This window comes from Podarcis liolepis (assembly GCF_965112155.1).
Source record: "Podarcis liolepis genome assembly, chromosome: 3".
NCBI classification, from domain to species: Eukaryota; Metazoa; Chordata; class Lepidosauria; order Squamata; family Lacertidae; genus Podarcis; species Podarcis liolepis.
The window spans coordinates 1116601-1143565 of record NC_139557.1 but is presented as its reverse complement, the minus strand read 5'-3'; the positions used below and the strand labels follow the sequence as shown (position 1 = coordinate 1143565).

The following is a 26965-nucleotide window of genomic DNA, read 5'->3' as shown; positions in this document are numbered from 1 at the left end:
GCGGCGCTGTGGGTTAAACCAAGGAGCCTAGGGCTTGCCGATCAGAAGGTCGGCGGTTAAAATCCCTGCGATGGGGTGAGCGCCCGTTGCTCAGTCCCTGCTCCAATGTGGTGTCCCAGAGCCAGTGTGGTGTAGTGGTTAAGAGCGGTAGTCTCGTAATCTGGTGAACCGGGTTCGTGTCTCCGCTCCTCCACATGCAGCTGCTGGGTGACCTTGGGCTAGTCACACTTCTTTGAAGTCTCTCAGCCCCACTCACCTCACAGAGTGTTTGTTGTGGGGGAGGAAGGGAAAGGAGCATGTTAGCCGCTTTGAGATAGTGATAAAGCGGGATATCGCTTTAGGGTAGTGATAAAGCGGGATATCGAATCCAAACTCTTCTTCTTCTTCTCCTGCCAACCTAGCAGTTTGAAAGCACAACAAAGTGCAAGTAGATAAATAGGTACTGCTCTGGCAGGAAGGTAAACGGCGTTTCCGTGTGCTGCTCTGGTTCGCCAGAAGCGGCTTAGTCATGCTGGCCACATGACCCGGAAGCTGTACGCCGGCTCCCTCGGCCAATAAAGCGAGATGCGCACCTGCAACCCCAGAGTCAGTCACGACTGGACCTAATGGTCAGCGGTCCTTTTACCTTTACCTTTTACATGTTAAAGCATTCACCAGGTTTACTACAGATGTGGGAAAGTTCTTTTATTGCCATCATTGCCAAAACTTTCATTTAAGAAAACAGGTCCTCAAAGAAATTAGAACACGTTTGTTTAATGTTTTCTTTGACGTTTCTTTGACGTTCCCATGAATATCTGCGCTAAGCAGTGAAAGGTTAGCAAAATTTAAGATACCCTTTCTTCTTCTTCTTCTTCTTCTTCTTCTTCTTCTTCTTCTTCTTCTTCTTCTTCTTCTTCTTCTTCCACATCTGGCCTGTCCTCCTCTGTCAGGCAGCACCAACTCCCCCCCCCCATCACTGGTCCCCTCTCCTGGGTCACTCCTGGTCATAGACGAGCTATGATATGTTGCATTTGTTTAACAGAACCACATAAGAAATAAAAAGTAACACATTTTGTTATTTTTATAGAAGTTTAATTAAAAATCAGTTTTCTCTTTTGATACAAAATTACACAAGCTGGTAAATTTTGGCAAGATACTGAGAATAGTGCCCTCCCCCCAGAAGATAAACATAACAAAACTTCAGAATAATTGAGAGCATTCATCAGGTTATCATCGCCCAATCTACACTTCTAATATAAAATGTATATTAGTCACCACCCTACGAATAACTGCATATAGGACAATACTAATAATCTGGATTCCTTGACAATTTTCAGTGAGCCAAACAGCTGATGGTTACAACAAAATAATAAAGCTGTATAAGGAATCCTAATACAATGAACCCTGTAAAATAATGTAAATATGTGCCGATTAGCATAGTTAATCAACACTATAACTCATACCGCCCATTCCGTAATTTTGTACTGGAGTATGTGCTGGTATGTTGTGCTATAATGTGAAGAGCATGCAAATTGGTGAAATACAACCTTCACACAAATATTGCATCCGGTTGGCTCTCTTTCAGTCCCTAAAATGGTCTGGGGGACTTCAATGCATTGCTGTTCCAGAGTTCTCATTTTCTTATGGAACCTGCGGCTCTCCCCTCCAAATCCCACTGTAATGAATGCAAGAAGTTTTTGATGGATCAAGTGTATTACAATACACTTAAATGCTCCATGAAACAAATGGCAATATTGAAGCCTACAGTAGTATCTCCCATTAACTGGACTGAATACTAATTGCTATCTTTGATAAAACACACAATATTTTGCATCTCCTCAAATTCAGCACCACACAACCGCCCCCAAGACCAGCACTTCCCCAGTGCAGATGGTGGAGTTTATGGCTTGGTTGTGATGGCAGCTCTGCAAATGGCAAGGAATGCAAAAGGCGTATGACTTCCTTAAGCAACTTAGAAAGGGCTTCCCAGGATCACAGTTTCGGTGGTAAAAGCCTGGCATTAAATAAAAGTCTGAGGAAGTTTAAATCTCTACTTTGTTTCCGTAAAATGAACAACAGCACTGAAATAACAACATGGAATGTAAAGTTTGCATTTCATTTTGCATAGCATATTTGATACTCTCTTGTTAAGAACAGAGCGAGGATTAAATGAACGTTTCTCATTCGTCTGCCGTCCTCAAGGGAAAGAAGGGAAGGCAGCCGAAGCACCACATGCAACAGCCAGCCAGGCTTGCCCTCTAGCCCAGCTCTCTTTCTCCAGGCTTTTAAGTGGGTGATTTCTGTCCCACTGGAAACAATGGGAGGATCTCTTCTCAATCCAAGATCACGTTTAGGAAACAATAGGAGGAAAGCTCATTCCGCTAGGTCTCTGGGTTGGCAGGGGATGGAGGAATGAGAAGGTGCTGAATCCCTCAGGGTCCAAGCTTTGTTGTGATGCTCCAACAGTTTCAACCTATAGGTACTTTCAGTTGTTCCCTAAATGAGAAATATGGCCTTCACCTCAGCTTCAACTGATGGAAAATCATATGAATTGTCACAAAGAGTCGGACACGACTAAACAACAACAGCAGCAACAAAATAATAGCATAGCTAGACATTGAAATATGTCTGAAGGTTGTAGTTATGTGGTGGGATTTTTAGGATCTTATTTTTTTGCAGAAGACACTGCTGCACATTCCATGTCAATAAATATTTTTAAGTCCCTCAGCAGGACTAAGACCCAGGAGACCAGGGTTCAAATCCCGACTGAGCCATGAAACTCACACGGGTTGACCCTGGGCTAGTCATTATCTCTTAACCCAAACCTATATCACAGGATTAATATGAAGATAAACAGGTGAAGAGGCGAATCATGTTCACCACCTTGAGGTTCTGAAAGAATAATTGGATGTAAACAGTTGGGCCTACTCTGAGTAAAAGTTAGTTGGCTACAAACTTATGCAGATTATGCTAATGGGGGGCTTTAAAAAATGCTGCTTTTGCATGTTCTTTTTTCTCTAACCCATATTTTTAAAATGCAAAGTGGGGCTGATTGTTTCTAAACTCAGTGTCCTTTTTGTGCAAACCTCCAGTCCAACAGAAACTATTATTCCCTACGATTATGAATTGATGGTAATAATAATAGTTTATCAGAATTTATCAGTGATGGTGGTTTTACAGCTGTATTGAATTTAACTCACAGCTATTAAAAACCTATCCCACAAACATATTAACCAACATATTAACAATGTCCTAGTTCTTTTATGTAACGTTCTTTCTTTCTTTCTTTCTTTCTTTCTTTCTTTCTTTCTTTCTTTCTCTCTCTCCCTCTCCCTCTCCCTCTCCCTCTCCCTCTCCCTCTCCCTCTCCCTCTCCCTCTCCCTCTCCCTCTCCCTCTCTTCAGTTGTGTTTTATTGTCCCTGAAGTTAACACTAGGGGAAACTACCATGGCCTTTCATGTTCCATCTGCACCAGGAGTTCAGAGAAAATGTGTGATCATCCACCTCAAAAGGGCCACCTCACATAAGTATTTCTGATATCACTGCTCAGTTTATATTGGAACCAGGAATTAGAAGCAACATGGAAAACGCCTCCAAGAGATGTAAATGTATTTGTAATTACCAGCCTTTCTCACAAGTCCTCAAGAGATTCCACCTCCCTTGTACAGAAGCTGATGGGAGTTGTTGGTAGGAAGCATGGAGGAATGGAGCTATCTCCCTCCCCCCCCCCCATCTCTCCCCTTAACTTCCCTCATCCTATTTCCCCCCTCCATATATATATATATATATATATATATATATATATATATATATTCAAGCAACGTGTAAATAGTCAGAAAGACCTGCAGGATGCTGAGCACTTCTGAAATTCAGGTCACATTTCTATTCCTAAATAATTCAGCCTTAAATGAATTTTTTAGGAACCTAAATTTAGCAATCCACTTTCCACAATCTTTGTGTCCAATGTGGAGTTTTCTTGTTGTTCAATGACATGGAAAGGCAGCATAGGAATTATTGTGAGGGCCCAGTCCCCGCGAATGTGACTAACTGGGCCAGAGTGCTGGTGGCCACATCGCTGCCATCTGCTCCTCTGAGGCCGTTTGCTGATTTTGGAACACCAAATAGTGAAGTGAGTAGCTTCTCCCTCAACCTCGTGTAAGTCAACTTGAATGTGCTTCTTCCCCGCTTCCTACATGGGGCCAAGTCTATCCATGCAGCTCCCAACATTCTCTATTATTCTACATGGAGGCTGCCTTCGAACCCTTCAGACGCTCTGACGCGTATTGGGATGGGCTGTTACTGTCCTTGATGACCTTAAACTGGAAAGGCAGCTTTCCAATATAAAACTATCTCCCTGCCTCCTGTCTCTTATGCTACTTACTGGCACCAGTTTTAACTTCAAGTAGGACTTTGACTTCCAGGTTTTGGAAGTGGGAGCCAACTAAGAAAAGGTTCACTTTTGGGGGGTGGGAGGGAGGGACCACTTGCTACTCACTAACATATCTGCTAATGCTGCTCAGTGCCATTTTCCCAGGCCAGGCCTTCTTTCTCACAGCCCATAGGGGTTGCACTGAATGTGATGCTGCATAGGCAATTTGATTTGGTTGCATGCTGCTCTCACAGGGGCAAGAAAACCTGTGTAGAACAAACTCGAAGGCAATGATTTCTGGACTGCTCAATTGTGTAATCCTAGCCAAAAAGGCCATGACCTGACGTGAGGGTCACCTCCTGGACTAAAGCTGCTTAGCTAGCCATCTTCCATATTTCCTGAACGTTTTCGTGCTGATTTGATGTTTGTGTGTGTGTGTGTGTGTGTGTGTGTGTGTGTTTCAAAATGTCTATTTGAGGGAGGAAAGGCATTTTGAAATAACAGTGCTGGTTCCAGGTTTCTTGGGGTCTCATTATTGCTGCCCCTATGCCAGCACATTCGCTAGATCATATTGGTGGTAACAGTGGCTAGTGTTATTTTTCAAAGCTTCTTGGCTTTAAAGAAGCCCCCAAACCTGTTTGGCTACCAAAACCAGCTTCCTGCATAAACCTTTTCATGAGTTATCATGTATCCATGTTCACATGTCCTTATGAAATGGTAGCTTCAGAAACAATGCCAAAGAATGGGCCACGTGAATCAATAAATGGCATTCAAGGATTTAGATAGTGAAAGCAACAACACAGGCCCCAAATGATAGCTGAGTTGAATACACACAGAGATACAAAATATATTTTACATACACTTAGAAGAAACTATGGCAGTGCAGATGCAGTCCAAGAAACTGGTTGTGGATGAGCGTCCTCACCTGCCCTGCCCTGTGGACGCTCAGGCACGCCCTAAGGTGGCATCATGAGAAAGGGGCCTCTTCCGCCCCACTTCCAAGGGCACCGCGGATGTTGCTGCACAGCCAGGTGGGACCTCACATCCAGACCCTGCAGGCAGAGCTGCCAGTCTGGCAAGCAAAACAGCCTGCGGGGATTGCACCTTTATTTATATATTTTCTTAGGCAGCAATTCTGCTAGTCCTGGAATAATTGGTTACATGTGGGGGTTCCAAGGGAGATTTGTGATGCAATGCTAGGGCATGGATTTCTTGAAGATGTCTGCCTGCAATGGTTTGGCATCTGCAAGTGCAGTGGTGTGAGTTGGGTATTCAGAGCAGCTGTCAATCTCTCCCTTACATGGGATGATATTCCTTTATGCTTGATCACTTTAGTCTAGCCTTAGAAACATAGAACTGTAGAACTAGTCCAGCCCCCTGCAATACAGGAATCCTTTTGCCCAACGTGGGATTCGAACCCACAGCCCTGAGATTAAGAGTCTCATGCTCTTTCCAACTGAGCTGTCCCGCTTAGTTGATGGGGGGGGTTTCCATGTTTTTGTAACATTTCTTTATAAATTGCAAATCAATGGCCTCCATACATTTGACTTGGATGAATATGAGCCAGACAAAAGTTTTAAGGCTGGATATTGACTGCACACAATGTCTGCTTCCCGGGCAGGTGCATTCTTTGTTCACTCACTCATTTTGAAGAAAACACCTCACTTCCTGTTATTTTTCAGACCTCAGCTAGCTGCACAATTTCCAAAAGAGTAGTTGGCCTATGATGGTTGATGGGGAAATCCTGATTGGTCAAAGGGAAGGATGACTGTCCACAGGGCTGCAGAGTATATGACGCATGGGAGCAGAGCTACTATTCCACTTACAGTGTAAAGCAGAACAGCTATTATTTGTTTCTGCTAAAATGTTAATATCCAAAAGGATCCTATGTAGCAGGAAGGAAGGAAGGAAGGAAGGAAGGAAGGAAGGAAGGAAGGAAGGAAGGAAGTCTTACAGAAAGTCCTAGTGCCCATGCATAGGTTTTATGCCATAGCAGAGAAGCCTAATCACGTTGAGCATGCATACAGGCAGCGCATCAGAGCACATCAGCAGGCACAAGGCATCACGGGAGAGATGTTGTTATCAAGATGGCACCTGTAAAGGCAAGTTGGGTTGAGTGAAACAGTGATATGAGACTCTGAGAGCTTTGTCCACACTGCTGCTTCTCCCATGCCCTGAAAGCAGGGGACCAAGCAGTTTCCCACTTGACCCACCCTTCCTAGGCATGAGCGGTTCTCCCCTTGCCTCACTCCTTTCCCATGGAATGGAAAATCCATTCTTTAGTTCTAAATTGGAACAAACAGCAATCCAGAGAAAACCCAAATTGCCGTTTGCTCTGCATGAGCAGTAAGAGCTGCTTTCCCTGGGGTGGGGTGGGGGGAAGCAGTGGGACAGACAAGTTGAAGCATGGATGAGCCCACTAGCAAATGCTGTAACACAATTTTGTAGGCAATCCAGCCCAGGAAGACTGACACAGTCACCGTGCAACCCATTCTGCAAAGATTTATTATTTATTTATTTTGCAATGGTCAAATATTCTTCAGAACCTTTCAGTTAACTACACGCAGAAAAATCTCCATGAAGCTACATTCCAGTGGAAATGTAGTCCTGTGATTTCCCCAGAAGATGGCTATGACATTGATGTTAGACACATCTATGACGCTAGGCAAAAAAATTCATGGACGTCCCATGCCAATATTCGTAATGTACTTACAAAATTGACATCCTTCAAAGCGGCAGAGATGGGATGGATGGCTCTCTGAAAAATGTACGCAGTATGGATGAAAACATCTGTGCAGTCACTAATGGAAGCAGTCCATCGATAGTATAGATGGAGGCTTCCCATCCCTGATTTATACTTCCTTGAAAACCCTCAAGGAAGAGCTGGAAGAGAACGTAATGGATATCGAATTCCACCAACTTCAAAAAATGTACCGGAAGATGTTAGTATAAAAGTGGCCTGAGTTGCACCATTGGTTTGACATCCCAAAACCATGTTGACACCACTGAAGCAAATATGAGAACACGATCACGTCCTCCCAAGGCTCCCAGTACTTCCACTTCATCAATCCGTTTCTCCCTGTTGGTGAGGAGCAGGTCCAAAACATGATGATCCCCTTGCTCCTTCTTCTGCCGTCTTGGAAATGAAATTGTCAGTGAGGCAATGGAAGAATTTTTTGGACCTTACATTCCTGGTAAAGTGTGAGTTCCAACAGATACTGGAGAAGTTGAAGTCCCCCATAATATAATAATAAATAATTATTATTATTATTATTATTATTATTATTATTATTATTATTTATACCCCACCCATCTGGCTGAGTTTCCCCAGCCACTCTGGGTGGCTCCCAATCAAGTGTTAAAAACAGTACAGCATTAAATATTAAAAACTTCCCTAAAGATAGGTTAGCTGCTTATTTCCTTCACATTTGAAGGGAGGATGTTCCACAGGGCGGGCGCCACCACTGAGAAGGCCCTCTGCCTGGTTCCCTGTAACCTCACTTCTCGCAATGAGGGAACCGCCAGAAGGCCCTCGGCGCTGGATCTCAGTGTCTGGGCTGAACGATGGGGGGTGGAGACGCTCCTTCAGGTATACTGGACCGAGGCCGTTTAGGGCTTTAAAGGTCAGCACCAACACTTTGAATTGAGCTCGGAAACGTACTGGGAGCCAATGCAGATCTCTCAGGACCGATGTTATGTGGTCCCGGCGGCCACTCCCAGTCACCAGTCTAGCTGCCGCATTCTGGATTAATTGCAGCTTCTGGGTCACCTTCAAAGGTAGCCCCACATAGAACGCATTGCAGTAGTCCAAGCGGGAGATAACTAGAGCATGCACCACTCTGGCGAGACAGTCTGCGGGCAGGTAGGATCTCAGCCTGCGTACCAGGTAGAGCTGGTAGACAGCCGCCCTGGACACAGAATTGACCTGCGTCTCCATGGACAGCTGTGAGTCCAAAATGACTCCCAGGCTGCGCACCTGGTCATTCAGGGGCACAGTTACCCCATTCAGGACCAGGGAATTCCCCACACCTGCCTGCCCCCTGTCCCCCCAAAACAGTATTTCTGTCTTGTCAGGATTCAAGCTCAATCTGTTAGCCGCCATCCATCCTCCAACCGCCTCACACAGGATCTCACACAGGATCTTCACCGCCTTCACTGGTTCTGATTTAATGGAGAGGTAGAGCTGGGTGTTATCTGCATATTGATGAACACCCAGCCCAAACCTCCTGATGATCTCTCTCAGCGGCTTCATATAGATATTAAAAAGCATGGGGGAGAGGACGAAACCCTGAGGCACCCCACAAGTGAGAGCCCAGGGGTCTGAACACTCATCCCCCACCACCACTTTCTGAACACGGCCCAGGAGGAAGGAGCGGAACCACTGTATAACAGTGCCCCCAGCTCCCAGCCTCTCAAGATGGTCCAGAAGGATGTTATGGCCGATGGTGTCAAAGGCCGCTGAGAGATCCAGCAGAACTAGGAAACAGCTCTCACCTTTGTCCCTAGCCCGACGGAGATCATCAACCAACGCGACCAAGGCAGTTTCATTCCCATGGTGAGGCCTGAATCCCGATTGGAAGGAATCCAACTGGTCCGTTTCCTCCAGGCGTGCTTGGAGTTGTTCAGCAACCACCCGCTCAATCACCTTGCCTAAGAATGGTAGATTTGAAACTGGGCGATAGTTGGCCATATTGGCCGGGTCTAAAGATGTTTTTTTCAGAAACAGTTTAATGACCGCCTCTTTCAGCGGGTCTGGGAAGGCTCCCTCACAGAGGGAAGCATTCACCACCCCGCAGACCCAGCCCTTCCCGGCTTGCTTTTATCAGCCAGGATGGGCAAGGATCAAGGAGACAGGTGGTCGGTTTTACTTGTCCAAGCAGCCTGTCCACATCCTCGGAGGCAACAGATTGGAATTGATCCCATGTAACAAGACTAGACAGAACTCTAGCACTCTCCCGCCCTGGCCCCGCTCCCAAGGTGGAGTCTACCTCCTTCTGAATCTGAGCGACTTTATCTGCAAAAAACTTTGCAAAAGCATTGCAAGAGATCTTGGGGTCCCTACAAGGCCCCGGTGGTGTAGGTGGTTCCGATAGATTGTGAACCACCTGAAAAAGTCTCCTGCTGCTGTTTTCTGCAGATGCAATAGAAGGCCCTCTTTGCTGTCGACATTGCCACTTGATAGGCTTCACGTTGAGCTCTAGCCTGTGTCTGGTCTGATTCAGAATGAGTTTTCCGCCACCGGCACTCTAGCCATCTCAACAATTGTTTCATTGCCCTCAGCTCCGGGGAAAACCACGGGGCTGTCCGGGCTCCATGCAATCGGAGAGGGCGCTTCGGAGCCAGACAGTCAATAGCCCTGGTTAACTTCGCATTCCAGCGTGCCACCAGGGAATCAGCTGAAAGGCCATCAACTTGGGATAAAACATTCCCTACCACTCTCTGGAAGCCAACTGGATCCATTAAGTAGCAGGAGCGGACTATCCGAATCGGTCCCACCTCCCTGCAGAGGGGAAGGGTCACGGAGAAGTCCAGTTGCACCAGGAAATGATCTGACCATGGCACTTCTTTTGTTTCACTTTTAGTTAGTGTCAGATCACCAAACTTATTCAGTGACAGCCCCATGGAGACCATGCTTTCCACGAAGTCCCAAGCGGCCCCTTGTAAGGTCGTGTTGGCATGGATTTTAAAATCCCCTAGGACAACCAAACTAGGTGTCTCCAGGAGAACATACGCCATGACCTGAAGCAGCTCGGGCAGGCAATCCTTGGTGCAGCGGGGAGGTCGGTACACCAACAGGAATCCTGTACTGCCCCTATTGCCCAACTTCCAGAACATGCACTCAGAAAACTGGGTCTTCCCAATAGGACGCCTGGTGCAAACTAATGACTTCCTCAAAATCACTGCAACGCCCCCTCCCCGCCCACATGACCTGGGTTGCTGTGCGTAAGAGAAACCTGGTGGGCAAGCAGTGGCAAGAACAGGCCCATCTGCTTCATCCAACCAGGTCTCTGTCACACATGCCAGGTCAAATCCACAATAGGTCGTGGATGGCAGTGGTTTTATTCATCATTGACCTGGCATTGCACAGCAACACTTTCAGGTCATGTAGGTTTCCCTTGCTGATTCCAGTATCCTTCCGGTCAGGACCAGACCTGGAGGCAGGGATAGTCCTCCAACAACGACTAAGCCTGCTATATCTCTCCTTTTTGAATGTTTAGTAACCTGCTATAGGAAGGCATCATCCAAGTCTTCAGTCTGGCTTGGAGGTCTATATAGCAGACCCCCACAATAAGGTCACTGGTCTTTTTCTCTCCTACATTTTTTACCCATATACAGCGGTACCTCAGGTTAAGAACTTAATTCGTTCTGGAGATCCAGTTAAGAACCTGAAACTGTTCTTAACCTGAGGTACCACTTTAGCTAATGGGGCCTCCCGCTGCCACCGTGCGATTTCTGTTCTCATCCTGAAGCAAAGTTCTTAACCCGAGGTACTATTTCTGGGTTAGCGGAGTCTGTAACCTGAAGCATCTGTAACCCGAGGTACCACTGTACTCATAGGCGCCAACTCCCGAGCCCCCTCAAAAATTCGTCCCCCCAATAATCTCCGGTGCCCCTCCAGCAGAGCGCCATCGCCGCCCCTCCCCCAGCCCAAAATGCACAGGGTCGGGCTGCATGCCTCCTGCCCTCCCTCCTGAGCAAAAGTTCCAACCAATTTCCTTCGGAGCTGATTAATAGGCGCAGCACACTCTCCCCTATTCGCTCACGAGGAGGCGGTGCCACTTTATTTGCATATTCATGAGCTTATTTATTATTCATGAGCTTTCCCGGGCCCCCCCAATATTTTTTATAAGTCCACGCCCCTGACTGTACTCTCCATCTGCTTTCTATGCTCCAGGTCACGGATCCCTTCACAAGTTCACACATCCTGGACAGACCGCTCTGCTCTATCAAGAAATCCCTCAACTTGCCCAGTAGCTCCAAGTGCAGACAGGAAAGCCTCAACTGCTGTGCCTTTTCCTCCCGCAAGTGCTTGTACTTGATGCAGGGGCAGTTTTGCACATTTTCAGGCAGGAAGGCAAACACGGCACAGGCGTTTCCGGGCGCTGCAGAAGCTCCCTCAGCCCCCAGCCTCCTGGTCCTATGCCCACCACAAGACCACACTCCAGCCCTCTCCCTCACAAGGCCCCTGCTTTGGTGTCCTGGTCATGAGTCCCCACAGACTGCAAGCAGCTAAGTCAAACTGCTGCTGGCTGCTAAATCATTCCACAACTCACTTACTGCAACCCAAGGGGTTGGACTAGATGACCGCTGGGGCCCCTTCCAACTCATATTATGAACTCTAGCTGAGCACGTGGCCCCCCACAAACAAACTCACAACCAAGCCTCCAAACAGCTACCATTTCTACCGTCCCCCTTCTTTTATAGCATGAAGTAGCACCTCAGAGATGAACATATTTGCTTACATCTGCACATATTGAAGGTAATTACTAAAGTATGTATTTACTGGCTGACAGATAAACAAAGAAAAATACATAATTGTTTTTGAGCTCTTTAAATATTACTTTGTAGCCACATTTTGATTCAGACCATCTCTGATGTGCTTTTTATAACAAAACACGGGGGGGGGGTGTGATGTCCCCCTTATTCTTGCCTCTACCATCCCAAAAATTGTTGTTATCATTCCAGACCTAGTTGCAGAGCATAGAATTGCTCTCCTGGGGCTTATTTCTGAGTAGACATTTATATATTGCACTGTTACTATATATGTCTAGTATAAATCACATGTATTCCTCGGGTGGCTAACACAAACAGCAAAAGAACATAGCAACTCTCCAAAGTTGTCTCCAAAGTTAGTCTGATTCCTGCAGACTAAGGTCTATGGACTACAGCTCTGCTGTAACCAAAGGACAGATCAAGAATGCTGTGTAACAGAGATACAGTATTAATGCAAAAAAATGAATACATTGATAAGCTACAATGCTGTCTTGAAAGGGGCATTTCAGGTCCTCTCAAAATGTTTTCCTCTTGCCTTCCTTTATCACATGCTCAAATACAGCTGCAACACATGGCTAATGAATATAGTAAATGTTTTATTATTAGTAGTAGAATGTCATCCAAAATTACAATTCATCAACTTCAAAATAATATATATATATCAGTCACTCAATCAAAGTTTATTGCTTATAGCCAAAGGCTGCTCCAATGTATACAATATATATCAGTCCGTCACCAAGAAGTCATTCATTGTATGTAATGTATTCAATTTCATCATCAGCTGACGAAGATTCATCTTTGAAACAATTAATTCAATCCAGATATACTGTCTTGGACTTCATCCACTGAAAGGCGTCATGGTGTTCCCCGCCAGCAATTCATTTCGTCGACTACTTCTTGGTTATGGACTGATATATATATATTATTTTGAAGTTGATGAATTGTAATTTTGGATGACATTCTACTATTACTAATAACACATTTACTATACTCATTAGCCACGTGTTGCAGCTGCACTTGAGCAGATTATTCTGTATTGCAACACAAGGGTTTGTTTTTGTCTCTATAGTTGTTCCTTTATCACATGGCATAAGAAAAGAAACCGCCTTCAAACAGCGGCAGGCAGAGCCAGCCGCTCGGGCACCCGGAGCAGCGCACACCCCGTGCACCTGGGGGCCGGGCAATCCGCCCAGGGCGGTGATCGGCGTGGCGGTGATTTGCCCCGGGGGGGGTGTCTCCCCCCTCTGGGATGACATCTGGGTCAGTCCACCCTCCCCCCCGCCCCCTTCCTACGCCCCTGCCTTCAAAGCACTGTGGAAGGAACCTGCCTGGAAACAGGTGAGAATGGGCATGGTCTTTGTATAATGAATGATTTTCAATGTGGGAGGTGTCTGCCTCTTTCTGTGTGAAGTGCTCAAGCTCATTTCTGTGAGCTCAGTAAAAAACTGTAACAGAGACAGAGATAAAGAGGTGGAGGAGAAGGAGAGAGAAGGCCTCCTGGATTTTTAGAACTTGCAAGATAACCAAGATAACTTGCAAGTTGCAAACAGTAGTTGCAACTATGACTAGGGCCACGGCCTGTAGTAGGGGAGTCAATCCAGTCCTCCCATGCCGTGGTTCTCATGCAAACTGTCTCCCCGCAAGCTGCTGTTTGCCTTGGGAGGAAAGCACCCTTCGGTAGCAGTGGGATCCCTACTACTATAATTCAAGCAGCAGCTTCAGGGGAGATTTTCTTTGGGACTGTGGTAGTAGCTCTTCGTTCCTCCTCCCTGGCACAATGGCCTTAACCCTGTTCTCCCTGGGAGGCTGCTCTTTGTAACTGTAAAATATACTCACACGATTTAAGTGTGAACACTTGTAGTTTGGCCCTCCATCTACCAGATTCTTATGGTACTAGTCCCTCATTCCTACTACCATACCTTGCAGTCTCCTCCTGCCTATGAATGTAGGAAATGAATGAAGAACAAAGGATCTCTTTTAGTGCTTGACAGATTATGTTACAAGAGAGAGATGGAAAGGTGTACCACTTTTTCAATCTACAGTTCCTAGAGTTTCCTGCACAAGCAAGCTTGTGCAGGAAATCTATCTGCACACGCGCACACAGACACACACACACACACACACAAACAAACAAACAAACACAAACATGCATACACATTCTAACACTACTTCTGTTTGGCTCCAGGAAATATCACCATAAAGATATAGAGCAATACAAACTCCGTCCAATTTGTCCTTGCACAAAGAGAGGCAAAGCAGGGATTCTCGATAGCCGCGAGCTGCATCCTTGTCTCTTGGCCCCATTAAAGCCTCCAAGTGCTCGAGAACTCTGCAGAGTCAGTCATCTAAATCATGCCGGAAGACGGCACAAGTTTACTGGGTTCCTTGCTGCACACCTTCAACCTCCAACAGGTGAAGGGCACTGAGGCCTGATGGTGGGGGTGGAACAGGAGAGGTGCCACCTAAAGCATCTAACACATAACTTTGATCATTTCCATAGGGCTATAGATACAGGGCAATCAGATGGGCGATCAAGTAGCCTTGGTCTTTTCCCACCCCCCGGCCGGCCTCAGGTAAAGTATCCTCTCTTCCCTTCTCACCATGCTTGGACCTCACCTGTTGTCATCTGAATGCGTTCAGGAAGACAAGAGATTGTGATGAATGAGTATGTGAGTCCTTGACAAATGCTGCAATGCCCATCTTCTTCCCACCCATCCCTGATTTTGGCATGACAAGATTTTAAAATGTAGCCTGTTACAAAATCAAGTTTCAAAAGATTTGATGTACCAAAATGTGACATTAAGGTGTTGCTCGTAATTTAAAATGCTGATTTACCAGATGAGAATACTTGAGTCTTCAAATGCTGTAGACAAAGACCTGCCAATGAGAATATTTCAACGAAATGGTGAACGTCCAGATTAAGAGCAGACAAATTCCACACTAAGTTAAACTTTTCCGTTTGGATTTAAACATTTCAGATACTGATGTTGACAACAGAGAAAATAAGTGAAAAATGTTAGCATCTTGTGGCAGCAGGTGGCATATATGGGGATTTTGAGAGCAGTTACCTTTTTTTAGGATATGCTTTTCATAAAATAAAATCAATGGAGATGGAAAATGTACAAGCAGGGTAATAGTTATCCACAACACTTTAGCTGCGGAGACATAACAGTGCTTTGCTAGAATGCATCCTCTGCATGTAGAACGTCCCAGATTAAATCCCTGGCATCTCCAGTTAAAAGGAAATCTGCCTTCAGTCTTAAATTGCTACCACCAGTCAGAATAAGAATTAGATGGTCTGACTCAATATGACATAATATGGAGTGTGTTTTTTTACTGAATATGGCTTTGGATCAGACACATTTGCTAATCAGAATCTGTTTACAGCATTGGTGTCATGGAAGTTAAGATAGCAGCTACAACCAAGAACATGGGACGTGGCTGCATGTGGGCCATGGAAGCCCTCTTTCTCCCCTGCATTGCCAATATTTGGGCTTGTCATTACTTTCCGTGGGAGAATCGTGAGCACTTCCACCTCATCCCCAGGATTTTGCTCAGGATTTACTCACCCCGCCTTATTGAAGGAAGGGAGGACTCCACTGAGCGGTGTGTCAGTCTCCTCTTACAAACACAGCCACATGCATGGAAGGACTGGGCGGTCGGTCTGAACCTCCTTGGAAAGGGATGAGCCCCTTCCTCACACTCTCTGTGACATTTGTTTTAAACAGTGATTGTAACATATGGAATATATTGCAGGAAGACATTATTTATGCAAGGCTAGATTGCATTCAAGAATGCAGGAAGCAAACACTTTCTAGAATGCTTTTTGGAAGAGAGAAATACGTGGCTTAACTCAGGGCAAAATATCACCCTCTCTGAGTATTATTGGCTCACTCTCTTTCCATTCCTTCTCTTGCACTTCTAAGCTTGTATACTTTGTAAAGCAGAGACTACCCTTTTGTAATGGCATAACTCTAATCTCATGCAGTAAGAGACAAATTTACTGCGTTCATCTATAATTCTCAACAGCCATAAAGCTTTGCTTTGCCTCAGACATTCTATCAGGCATTTAATAGTAATGCTGCATAAAAACCAATTTCCCAAGCAGATGGTGCCTTTATGTTTAATAACTCTCATTATTGTTATATTTTGTGGCAAAAGGCATCATCAACTGATCAGTTTGCCAAGATGTGAAACACAAGATGCGCAGTTTAGAGAATATTTCAGGGCAGGGAAATGGTATTTCACTTTGAACTTCACACGTGGAGCTTCCCTTTGCTCTGTGCTCAATACTTTTGATTCAGGCACAAAGTGATCTCCATGCTGTGTCTTTGGAGCCTGAGCTATTGTGACGGTGGACACATCAGCCTAATTAGTATTCTGGTCTAATGTTGGTGCAGAGAATGTGTAGGAAGCCAAAGGACAGCACTGCAAAAATTACAGGTGGCGCAGCCGTGGCGCAGCCCGGAGCCTCTCTGAGAATTCAGGCTGACATACGTAGGGCCGCCTCTGATGGTCTCAAGTGCCCTGGGAGTATCGCCAAAGGCCTGCTTAGCCAATTTCTCTCCAATTAATTTTAGGGGAGCATAGGTTTACTCTCTGAACAAATGGCACAGTTTTTCATGGTGGCACATAGGGAAGTACTTTGGCTTTGATTTACTGAACATTTTCTTTCCAACTGCATAGGTTTTACTTAGACCAATCTCTTAAAATAAACATGCTCCCTATTATGACCATAACTACTTCCCCTCTGTTTTTGTTAGCTTTTCTGGCTTGAAAATTATTGGTAATGGAACTTGGCAATATGGAGTGGTGCCCAGGGGGGTCTCTGTGCTGTTGAAAGACATCCGTCAGTGGGAGAGCGAGATTCTAGTCAACTGTTCTGCCTCCCCCTTCAGCCCCTTGTCCAGCCCCTGTATCTGTTCTAGAGAGCCCCACCACCCTACACAGCAGATTTAGCAAAGGCTGCAGGGGAGGGGAAATGGCCCAAAAGGCCTCTCTTCCCATTCCACTGAGGGGTGCCTTCCATCAGCAGAGGGACACCAACAGATATTACTCAGAAACTTCCATTTGTATTATAGGGTATTGTGGAACATTTCCCTCAGTGAATTGAGAGGATCATAGGGGAGGTTTGGGGCTTGCTTTCCTCCTCTACCCTTAAAAGGGGGGGACACCTCTGGTTATTATTTAACAACACTTTCACCTCCATGTGCCACAAATACTCCTTTTTGGGGCTTCCTTAGACTTGTTTCATGTGGGCCAGCTCAAGCAGCGGAGATCTTTGCTCTACTTTCCCTCCAGCTCAGTGTAGCATTTCTTTTCGCAATTAAAAACCACGTAGTTCTGCGTGACTCAGACTGCTGTCACGTGATCAGGATTCTCTTGAACTTCTATGCACTCAATCTCTTCCCGCTCCTTTCGTTTGGCTCGTTTCTTTTTCTTGTGGTGCTTTTTGGAGGGTGGGAAAAATGTTAGGAAGACAGGTAAGATTACAAAACAGTGCAGAAGTGTGCAACTGCCAGTGAGCAGCAAGCATTTGAACAGTGTGAAGGTCAAGTTTGAAGGCACGAAAAGGAGGGGGACCAACCCAATAAGAAAAGAAGAAACGTTTTGCAAAATTGCTGTTCCGTGTTCTTGGAGGGAGCTTTTGATACACTGAGTCCGGGTGTGCTCAGTTGCTAGTACAAATGTGTAAAGCAGGGGTGCACAGTGATCTATGGAAAAATTCAAAGTGTAAATAAGGCACAGTGTGGAAATGCAATCCATGTCAACGTTCCACAAAGTCATCAAGCCAAGAACACCCAACTCTATTGAGGTGACAGTGAGAATTAACCAGAAGTTCCCTAGAGGATGGATCACCAGGAAGAAGGTAAGCAGCAACACCAGTAAGATGCCAAAGCTTGAAATCAAGACCGGCATGGTTACAGAGAGGCTGTATTGGTCCATGAAGACAAAGGTGGGGTTGAACACAATAAACTTGATGCTCTGCTTCAGAGACAGGGGTCTCAGCTTCTCCAGTAACTCAATAACATCTCTCTGTGTTTTTTCACTAGTCCTAGCCACAAGGTACATGCGGGATGCAATTATGCTATTAACATTTCCAGCCTTGGAAAAAATTATGTCATTTTTGAAGTGCTGGAATTCTGGCTTTCTTAAAAAGGAGCTTTGCAGGATGCTATGGAAATAGCTTTTGTTGGTGGCACTAATATTCCCAGCTTTCAGATATTGATAATACTGTTGAATCCAGGACAGGGTGTTGAAACCTTCAGTCAGCTTCTTTAAGTCATCTTGGACGGTGCCGTTCCAGTACTCAAGGGGCTCGTAGATATAGAACCCTATCACTGGGCTGTAGTTGCTAAAGTACTTCTGTTGAACAACAGCATAGGAGACACTTGGAGAATTGCTGGAGAGAAGATTGATAATATTGGCTCCATCGCTGATCTGCAAGCAGCCCATAAAGGAAAAGGAAGCATAAATGAGATACAGTATCACCACAAAGGGCTTAACATAGATATTAGTAATCCATTCATTGTAATGCTCCCGCAGGAAATGTTGTATAAAGTGGTTCTGGTACGGATCAGTTTCGTGGTGAGAAGAGTGGTGGTAGCCATCACTCATCATGGTTTGGAACCAAATAGGCTTCCTTTCCAGGTATTCTGCTGAGGGGATTTTACAGCAGAAGATGCTGTGGTACCGATTCTGCTCCAACTGTCCAGCAAAGACCAGGCAGGAACCAAAGAAGGAGAAGATGTAGAAGTAGTTCAACAGGATGGAGATGCACATATTCTGGCAGAAGACTTTCACAGCCTCAATGTTGGTGAAAGGACTAGCACCCATGCCAAAGGCGATGAAGTACAAGGAGCTTGTCATGGTGTAGGAGACCATCACATCAGAGTAGGCGTCGGCAACCCTGTCTTTGAACGGCAGGCTTTCTCTGGTCCGGCGCCATCCTGACAGAAGTTCAAACACTCCTTTGGTTCCATGACCTATAGCAATGACAACAGGGCCATCTATTAATTTCTTTTCATTGATTATCACATTTCTTTCTCTAACTGTACTTATGAATGATCTTGATATCTCTACATATAACTGATGCAAAATGTCACACAGAATATATTTATTTAGATTTATTATATTGCAGAACACATTGTCAAAATCTAATCTTGAGCTTCAGAGCATAGACAACAGAAGTAAGGCTATCCTTATGCAGATAAGGGCATAGTAGGACCACCACTGAGGCCTCTTGTCTCAAGTGACAATAGTGGGTCTAGGCTACACAGCTGCTCCTTCAGGAGCAGTGTACCCCTTCCACACCCACCCAGCACCAAATTTAGGGCAGTACAGGTGGTTCCCCATCAAGGGTGCTGATTGGAGGGGATGCAAAATGGAGAAGATCCATTTGAGGATGCCAAATTTTAGCCTCACACAGGGTGCCGTATTATCAAAGTCCACCTCTGCACCCATCTGATCTAGGGAACCACTCACTAACAATGTCTCACTCTATCTGGATTAAGCTTCAGTCAGTTGGTTTTCATCCAGTCCATGACTGAGGTCAGACATTAGTCTTGCACATCCACCGCAAACCCTGCAGATGTAAAGGAGAAACAGAACTACACATTGCTGTCACTGCACTCCCAAACTCTGGATGACCCCAGTGTGGTTTTGTGTGGATGTTAAACAGCGGGGGAAGGGGGATCAAACCCTGTGGCACACTGAGGGCCAGGGGTGCCAACTTGAATAGAATGTTGTGGGGGCCCAGGTAAGTCCTGCCCTGCATAATCAATCACATGACACAATGCACACACACTATTTGAATTGGAATGCCCATCAACTTTGTGGGGGCCCAGCCCCATCAAATATATTATTGTGGGGGCCAAAGCCCCCATGGCCCCTAGGAGTTGACTCCTATGCTGAGGGCTCACAAGGTCAAACAACATCTCTGAATATGGTAATCCAAACAGGACTGGAACCATTGCCAAGTGGTGCTGCCCACCAACTTGGACAGCCATTCCAGCAAGATACCAAGGTCAATGGTATTGAAACCTGCTGCCAGATCAAGGAGGATTGACAAGGGCGGACACATATACATCCCTCTTCTGTCAGAGGTCATCATACAGAGCAACCAAGTAATTTCCGTGCCCCAAACTGATCCTAACCTTGATTCAAGGTAGCAGTTCTACATTTTTTAACAAGCACCAGCCCAGAACCTGAACAGCCTCACTTGATTCATATGACACAGAGAAATAGAGTGGAGTGTGATAAGCCTGCGGGGGTCATCCCAGTCCAAATTGCCCAGTGAGCTCACTCAGTGCTTCCATGGAACTCAAGAGCTGCCAACATTTTGGGACTCCTGGCCAGGTTTGGAACTGTGAGAGTGCATTGTGGGCACCAGTTACAAAATGGCTGCCATGTGGGCAAAGCATAACATAAAATTAGAGAGAGTCTAGCCCTTGCTGGTCCTGCCCCCAGAGACAACCTCATGATTCCCATGGGCAGTCAACTCTCTCCTGCTGCTCCTGGCTGTGGAGATATGTTGTGTGAAAAGAACAAGAACTCCGTTTCCCCTAATGCCGACACTAAACCAAAGCCTCCTAGGCTGCCCCCCTGTAACGTGGTGTAAACCCTCTAAATTAATAAATGCCACGGTTCTGATTAATTGGGATATGGATTGAAGTGCAGAACTGTGCCAGACAGGGAATTCCTGGGCTAGATGGTGCAAACCAGCCTGGCCAAGCAAGGGCCTTTGAGGAGAGCAATCCTTTCGCCTGGGGAGTGAGATGTTACCAAGGAGATGGTGTGTTTGTTTGAGGGGGGGCAGGAAAAGGAAGTTTGGAAGCAGGGATTCCTGGGGAAAAGGAGGCGGAAGAAGGGCTGAGATCCATCTTGGCAGGGGAGAGGGAAGGTTGCCCACAATGCTTTGGGCCATACTGTAAGATCTGCACTTCCTCCCTGCAGGTCTAAACAGGCAAATAAACCCTGTTTCTTAAAGCACAGCAGTCTCTGCCGTGATACACTTGGCATTTAACCCCCTGCCCCATTCCTTACAGCCATATGAAGTTTGAGGTTTAAGAATGTGTACGAGTTAATCCATTTCTTTTGGTAGGGACTTATGTCATCAAAAGAATGCAATGAATGAACATCAAAGTGCTAACCTTTTTTGTTTTGTTTTTCCTTCTTTGTATATAATGAATTCTGAATAAAAAATAAAGCACAGAACACTGGCAGAGAGGTTCAGTGATTTAGCATGTGGAAGTGAATCAAAGTAGATTAGCCTATAAGAACTCATGCAAAAAAAAAATGTTGAAAGGTATGAAAGGACTGGATGTTGGGGGAAAATATCATTTGTTATGTACTGAAGTTCTCACCCTGGGCCAGTTGGGGGATACTGTAGATAGTTCAGGTCCACATATCCAAATAAGGGATCGAAAGTGATGTTCAGTGATTGGATAGTTACAGAAAATGGTTACTGTTGCGTTGTGGTGGAGCTCTATATAAGCAGGCTGGCTGAACCCTTCAGTTCAGTTCTGTTCTGGCCTCTGAATAAACAAGAGCTGTTTGGAGATTCGCTGTGTCGACTGATATGTTCACCCACAACTTAACATCATTAATGCTTCATTTTTTAAAAATTAAATGTATTGGCTGGGGAATTTAAAGTGGTCATCTTACTGGCCAAAATAATACTTTCCTAAATGTTGGCTTTTATACTAAAAATATAAATGTTGTATAATTTAAATGTTGTATTTGAGCTCTCCCCGCCACTTCCCTCTAAAAATCAGAAAGGAAACATTAGCCAATAACTCTGCAATAAAGCATGAAATAAAACAAATAAATGCAAACTATCTTAAACAGAACTTGCACAAGGCACAGCAAAGTGGACTGTTTGATGACTCTCAAAGAACTAAATATTTCTAGTCTATTTACCAAGAAACATGAGAAACTGTATTTTAAGCTACTGGCCATGTCTGTGCTGCTACACACACAGGGCTGCAATCTTCTGTTAAAGGAACTTTGCTCTCGATGTCTACAGGAATAGGGCAGGAGGCACAAGCCTGCAGCATTCCGCTTTCCTGCTTTCTGTCTAAATGCAGTTCCCATTGTGCCTGGGGAGGTGGTCTAATTAACTTTGCTTTTTGCCAGGCCAACAGGCACAGCAAGAGAACAGCAGGAAATGAAAAGGAGGCTGTGTTTATACTTGCCAAAAAGAAGGAATGAGAGGAGTGGGTACAAACAAAGCGATTGAACTTTTAACTGAATTAAGATTAAAAAAGGATGTGTACAAAAAATGGAAAAGGGGGGAAACCACCAAAGAGGAATTCAAACAAATAGCCAGAACATGTAGACACAAAGTCAGAAAAGCTAAAGCACAGAATGAACTCAGGCTTGCTAGAGAGGTTAAAAGCAACAAAAAAGGCTTTTATGGGTATGTTCGTAGCAAAAGGAAGAACAAAGAAACAGTGGGGTCACTCAGAGGAGAAGATGGTGAAATGCAAACAGGGGACACAGAAAGGGCTGAACTCCTCAATGCCTTCTTTGCCTCAGTCTTCTCCGATAAAGAAAACAATGCCCGACCTGAAGAATTTGGAGCAAATGATTCAGCAAAGGAAACACAGCCCAGAATAACTAAGGAGATAGTACAAGAATATTTGGCTAGTTTAGATGTATTCAAGTCTCCAGGGCCAGATGAACTGCATCCAAGAGTATTAAAAGAACTGGCAGATGTGATCTCAGAACCACTGGCAGTCATCTTTGAGAATTCCTGGAGAACAGGCGAAGTCCCGGCAGACTGGAGGAGGGCAAATGTTGTCCCTATTTTCAAAAAGGGGAAAAGAGAGGACCCAAATAATTACCGCCCAGTCAGTCTGACATCAATACCAGGGAAGATTCTGGAGCAGATCATTAAGCAAACAGTCTGTGAGCACCTAGAAAGGAATGCTGTGATCACCAATAGTCAGCATGGATTTCTGAAAAATAAGTCATGTCAGACTAACCTGATCTCGTTTTTTGACAGAATTACAAGCCTGGTAGATGAAGGGAACGCAGTGGATGTAGCCTACCTTGATTTCAGCAAGGCATTTGACAAGGTGCCCCATGATATTCTTGTAAAGAAGCTGGTAAAATGCGGTCTTGACTATGCTACCACTCAGTGGATTTGTAACTGGCTGACTGACCGAACCCAAAGGGTGCTCATCAATGGTTCCTCTTCATCCTGGAGAAGAGTGACTAGTGGGGTGCCACAGGGTTCTGTCTTGGGCCCGGTCTTAATTAACATCTTTATCAACGACTTGGATGATGGACTCAAGGGCATCCTGATCAAATTTGCAGATGACCCCAAACTGGGAGGGGTGGCTAACACCCCAGAGGACAGGATCACACTTCAAAATGACCTTGACAGATTAGAGAACTGGGCAAAAACAAACAAGATGAATTTTAACAGGGAGAAATGTAAAGTATTGCACTTGGGCAAAAAAAATGAGAGGCACAAATACAAGATGGGTGACACCTGGCTTGAGAGCAGTACATGTGAAAAGGATCTAGGAGTCTTGGTTGACCACAAACTTGACATGAGCCAACAGTGTGACGCGGCAGCTAAAAAAGCCAATGCAATTCTGGGCTGCATCAATAGGAGTATAGCATCTAGATCAAGGGAAGTAATAGTGCCACTGTATTCTGCTCTGGTCAGACCTCACCTGGAGTACTGTGTTCAGTTCTGGGCACCACAATTCAAGAAGGACACTGACAAACTGGAACGCGTCCAGAGGAGGGCAACCAAAATGGTCAAAGGCCTGGAAACGATGCCTTATGAGGAACGGCTAAGGGAGCTGGGCATGTTTAGCCTGGAGAAGAGGAGGTTTAGGGGTGATATGATAGCCATGTTCAAATATATAAAAGGATGTCACATAGAGGAGGGAGAAAGGTTGTTTTCTGCTGCTCCAGAGAAGCGGACACGGAGCAATGGATCCAAACTACAAGAAAGAAGATTCCACCTAAACATTAGGAAGAACTTCCTGACAGTAAGAGCTGTTTGACAGTGGAATTTGCTGCCAAGGAGTGTGGTGGAGTCTCCTACTTTGGAGGTCTTTAAGCAGAGGCTTGCCAACCATATGTCAGGAGATGTCAGGAGTGCTCTGATTGGTTATGTGCCTAAGAGAAGGCTGTTACTTTTCAACCTATAAAGCACCTGCAAATTCTGCATGCCTAGCCCAGCCTCCTTGACTGGCTTTTCAATTAATTAATAATTGATTGGAAGGGATCCCAAGGGCCATCTAGTCCAACCCCCTGCAAGCCGTCCCTGGGGAGGCTCAAACCACCAACCCTCTGGTCAACAGCCAGATGCACAGACCCATTGTGCCACCTGGCAGGAGGCAGGGCAGTGGAGGTGTTGCTGCAAGGTACACTCCTGTGGCCCTTTGTGCATGACTCTAGGCCATCTCTCGAGACAGCAAAAATGGTCACCGAATGATTGATCACACAAACACTGCTGTGTTTATAAATGGCATCACCTTAGAGAGCCAACATCCCGCTGTGTCCAGAAGCAAAGGAATGATGGATGTCTGAGGCTGCAACAACCTTGCTAGAGGATAACCTTGCCTTCCTCCGCTGCACGTTTCCTGAAGAGTGAAATCCCTCAGCCCAGCCCTGCTCTGTTATTAGGCTCAAGAAAGCCTTTGCAGCCAAATTGCAGGAGTGAGGAAGGGACGTCATGACCCAGATGCAGGTAACAGATACAACTCAAAGCTTCTCAAAGCTCATAGTTCAACTACTTAAGATTTAGGGGCGACCACCAGCCTTGATGGCCTTCAAAGAGGACTAGACAAATTCATTGAGGACAAAGCTATCTACAGCCGCTAGTCATGATGTTGATTGACGGATTTCCTCCAAGCAGCTCAAAGGGCTCCACCTCCCCATTTTATCCTCACAACAACTGTGTGAGGTGGGCCAAGCTCAGAGGCAGTGACTGGCCTTGGGCTACCTGGCTGAGGGGGACTGAACACCATTGACTGGGAACCCCAAGCAGGAATTGTGCTGTGGCTCTGAGGTGTGGCTTGTGGGCTTCCCACAGGCATCTCTTTGACCACTGTGGAAACAACACCCTGCACATAATGGGCCTTTGGTCGAATCCAAGAAGGTTCTTATGATATCCTTTCATTATATTCTTAGTGCTAACAATATAGCAGAAAGATATTATTAAACTAATAATTGCAGGCGTCAAGGAGAAGAACAACATGAAACGTGCATAACATCATTATTAACTTTCATTCAGGCTTATCCAGGCATTTGATGGCTGAAATACATTGTTCCTGGCAACCTTGAAATTATTAGCTGTGAGAGTATGGGACCGGGTATGTGACATGGGCTTGGTTTTTTTAATATTCTCAATGTCTTAAAATATGTTTTAATTTTATTTTTAATTGTATTTTTCCCCGCTTTGGTGTTCGACTCCTTGGGCTCCTTTGGGAGGAAGGATGGGAAAGAGATTAATTAATAATAATAAATTATAAGGACTTCCACTTGTGGTTCAAGTCCTTAAAAATGCCTTTGGAATAAGTGCAACATGTTTAAATGTTCAATTTAAATAAAAGGGTTTTTTTTAATGCTCTTTGGAAATATTGAAGGGGGAGGGGCAGAGAGAGTACTAGTTTGTCTGCCCCTTGGCCTCTCTTCTGCACCTGCACTTACCTAGGTGAGAGATGCACTAATGAAAGCTCTTAAGAGAGGGAGCATTTGTGCCTCTGTGACCAGCAGGCCAGATCCTTTTCCCCTCACAGGAAAACTTTGGCAGGTTGGTGATCCTGCCCACCTGTCAATCGCATGCTATAATAACATCAGATGACAGAAACCTGTCAAAGCTCAAATAAGAGGCTCCGTGCAACCAGCGATCATTTGATTGTCCGCACAGGAAGCAGATGAAGAGACGCTCACAAAAGCAGAGCAGTTTCTCCTCTGCGGGAATAGTTTGTATACAAAGTGCTGGAGGAAGTACTCTGAATACAGACTGCCTCCCTGGAAAGAAAGGAAAACAACAACTATAAATGGAGCATCTTTTCCCTTGAGCTGAATTGTGCTGAAGGAACCTTCTTCTTCTTCTTCTAGCCACGTCTGATGCCCTAGGGAGTTCCCAAACAGGAATTCTATTAAGAGGAAAATACATAATTTAAACAAACAGAACCTCAGAACATTAGTTTTTTTGTACCCTCAAGGCAAACAGGAAATTTATTAGGCAAAGCAGGTTCTCAACAAAAAAGGAAGGATTGGTGCAAAAGAATAAGGATCACAATTCGTCTTGTGAAAATTCAGAGTAAGTCTACCAAAAATGAAGTGCCCTAAGCTTACAGCATCATGCAAAACAGCAAAATTCAGTGGCCCTGACCATCTTCTCTGGCTTAGTTCCACTTAATTAGTTCTGGACGAAGTTGGCTTTGAGAACTATACAGTGGTACCTCAGGTTACATACACTTCAGGTTACATACGCTTCAAGTTACAGACTCCACTAACCCAGAAATAGTACCTCAGATTAAGAACTTTGCTTCAGGATGAGAACAGAAATCGTGTGGCAGCGGTGCAGTGGCAGCGGGAGGCCCCATTTGCTAAAGTGGTGTCTCAGGTTAAGAACAGTTTCAGGTTAAGAACAGACCTCCAGAACGAATTAAGTACGTAACCAGAGGTACCACTGTAATGGATTTGTTATTCTACTATAAAGGCTCTCCTTTGTTATAGCATTTAAAAAAAAAATCCTTCACATTTGATGAGCTCTTGAAGAATTCTTCATTAATTCTTTCATGCTGGTCAGGGCTACAATATTAATGAGAGATATTTTAGAAAAGAAAGTAGCTTTCAAACACTCTCAAATGCAAAGTACATGTGGAGTGGACTCTATCTGTATCCTTGAGCTTTGCAAGTTGGATTATATTGATTTAGGGTGTTCCTGATTTAATCATGCTTTCATCATGATTAAAACTAAATTTACAGCATCTCCTGAATGAAACACAATATTATTGAAAAATGCCACCACTTCTCATCTGCAATACATTAAGACAAAAGTGTATTAATGTATAGGAGAAATACCTGCAGTTATCCAATAATAAACCATCGTGAATAGCATTTTATGGGCTCTTTTCCTTTCAGG

The 26965-nt window shown here is 45.0% G+C and overlaps 1 protein-coding gene across 3 annotated transcripts in view; it reads right to left on the bottom strand.

Moving 5' to 3' along the window:
• Positions 1-6962: 6962 nt before the first annotated feature.
• PTCHD4 (patched domain containing 4) overlaps positions 6963-26965 on the bottom strand; it is a 59708-nt gene continuing 39705 nt past the window's right edge. For 2 of the 3 annotated variants that reach the window (XM_083495059.1, XM_083495060.1), the window contains exons 3-6: positions 17045-18827; positions 14677-14718; positions 13678-13778; positions 6963-7230 (exon numbers count right to left, since the gene is read on the bottom strand). In XM_083495059.1, coding sequence (XP_083351185.1) covers positions 17194-18827 — 1634 coding nt within the window. In that variant the 3' untranslated portion in view covers positions 6963-7230; positions 13678-13778; positions 14677-14718; positions 17045-17193. Of the gene's footprint in view, positions 7231-13677; positions 13779-14676; positions 14719-15427; positions 18828-26965 lie in introns of those variants that run through there. The other variant, XM_083495058.1, reaches the window with a different exon arrangement.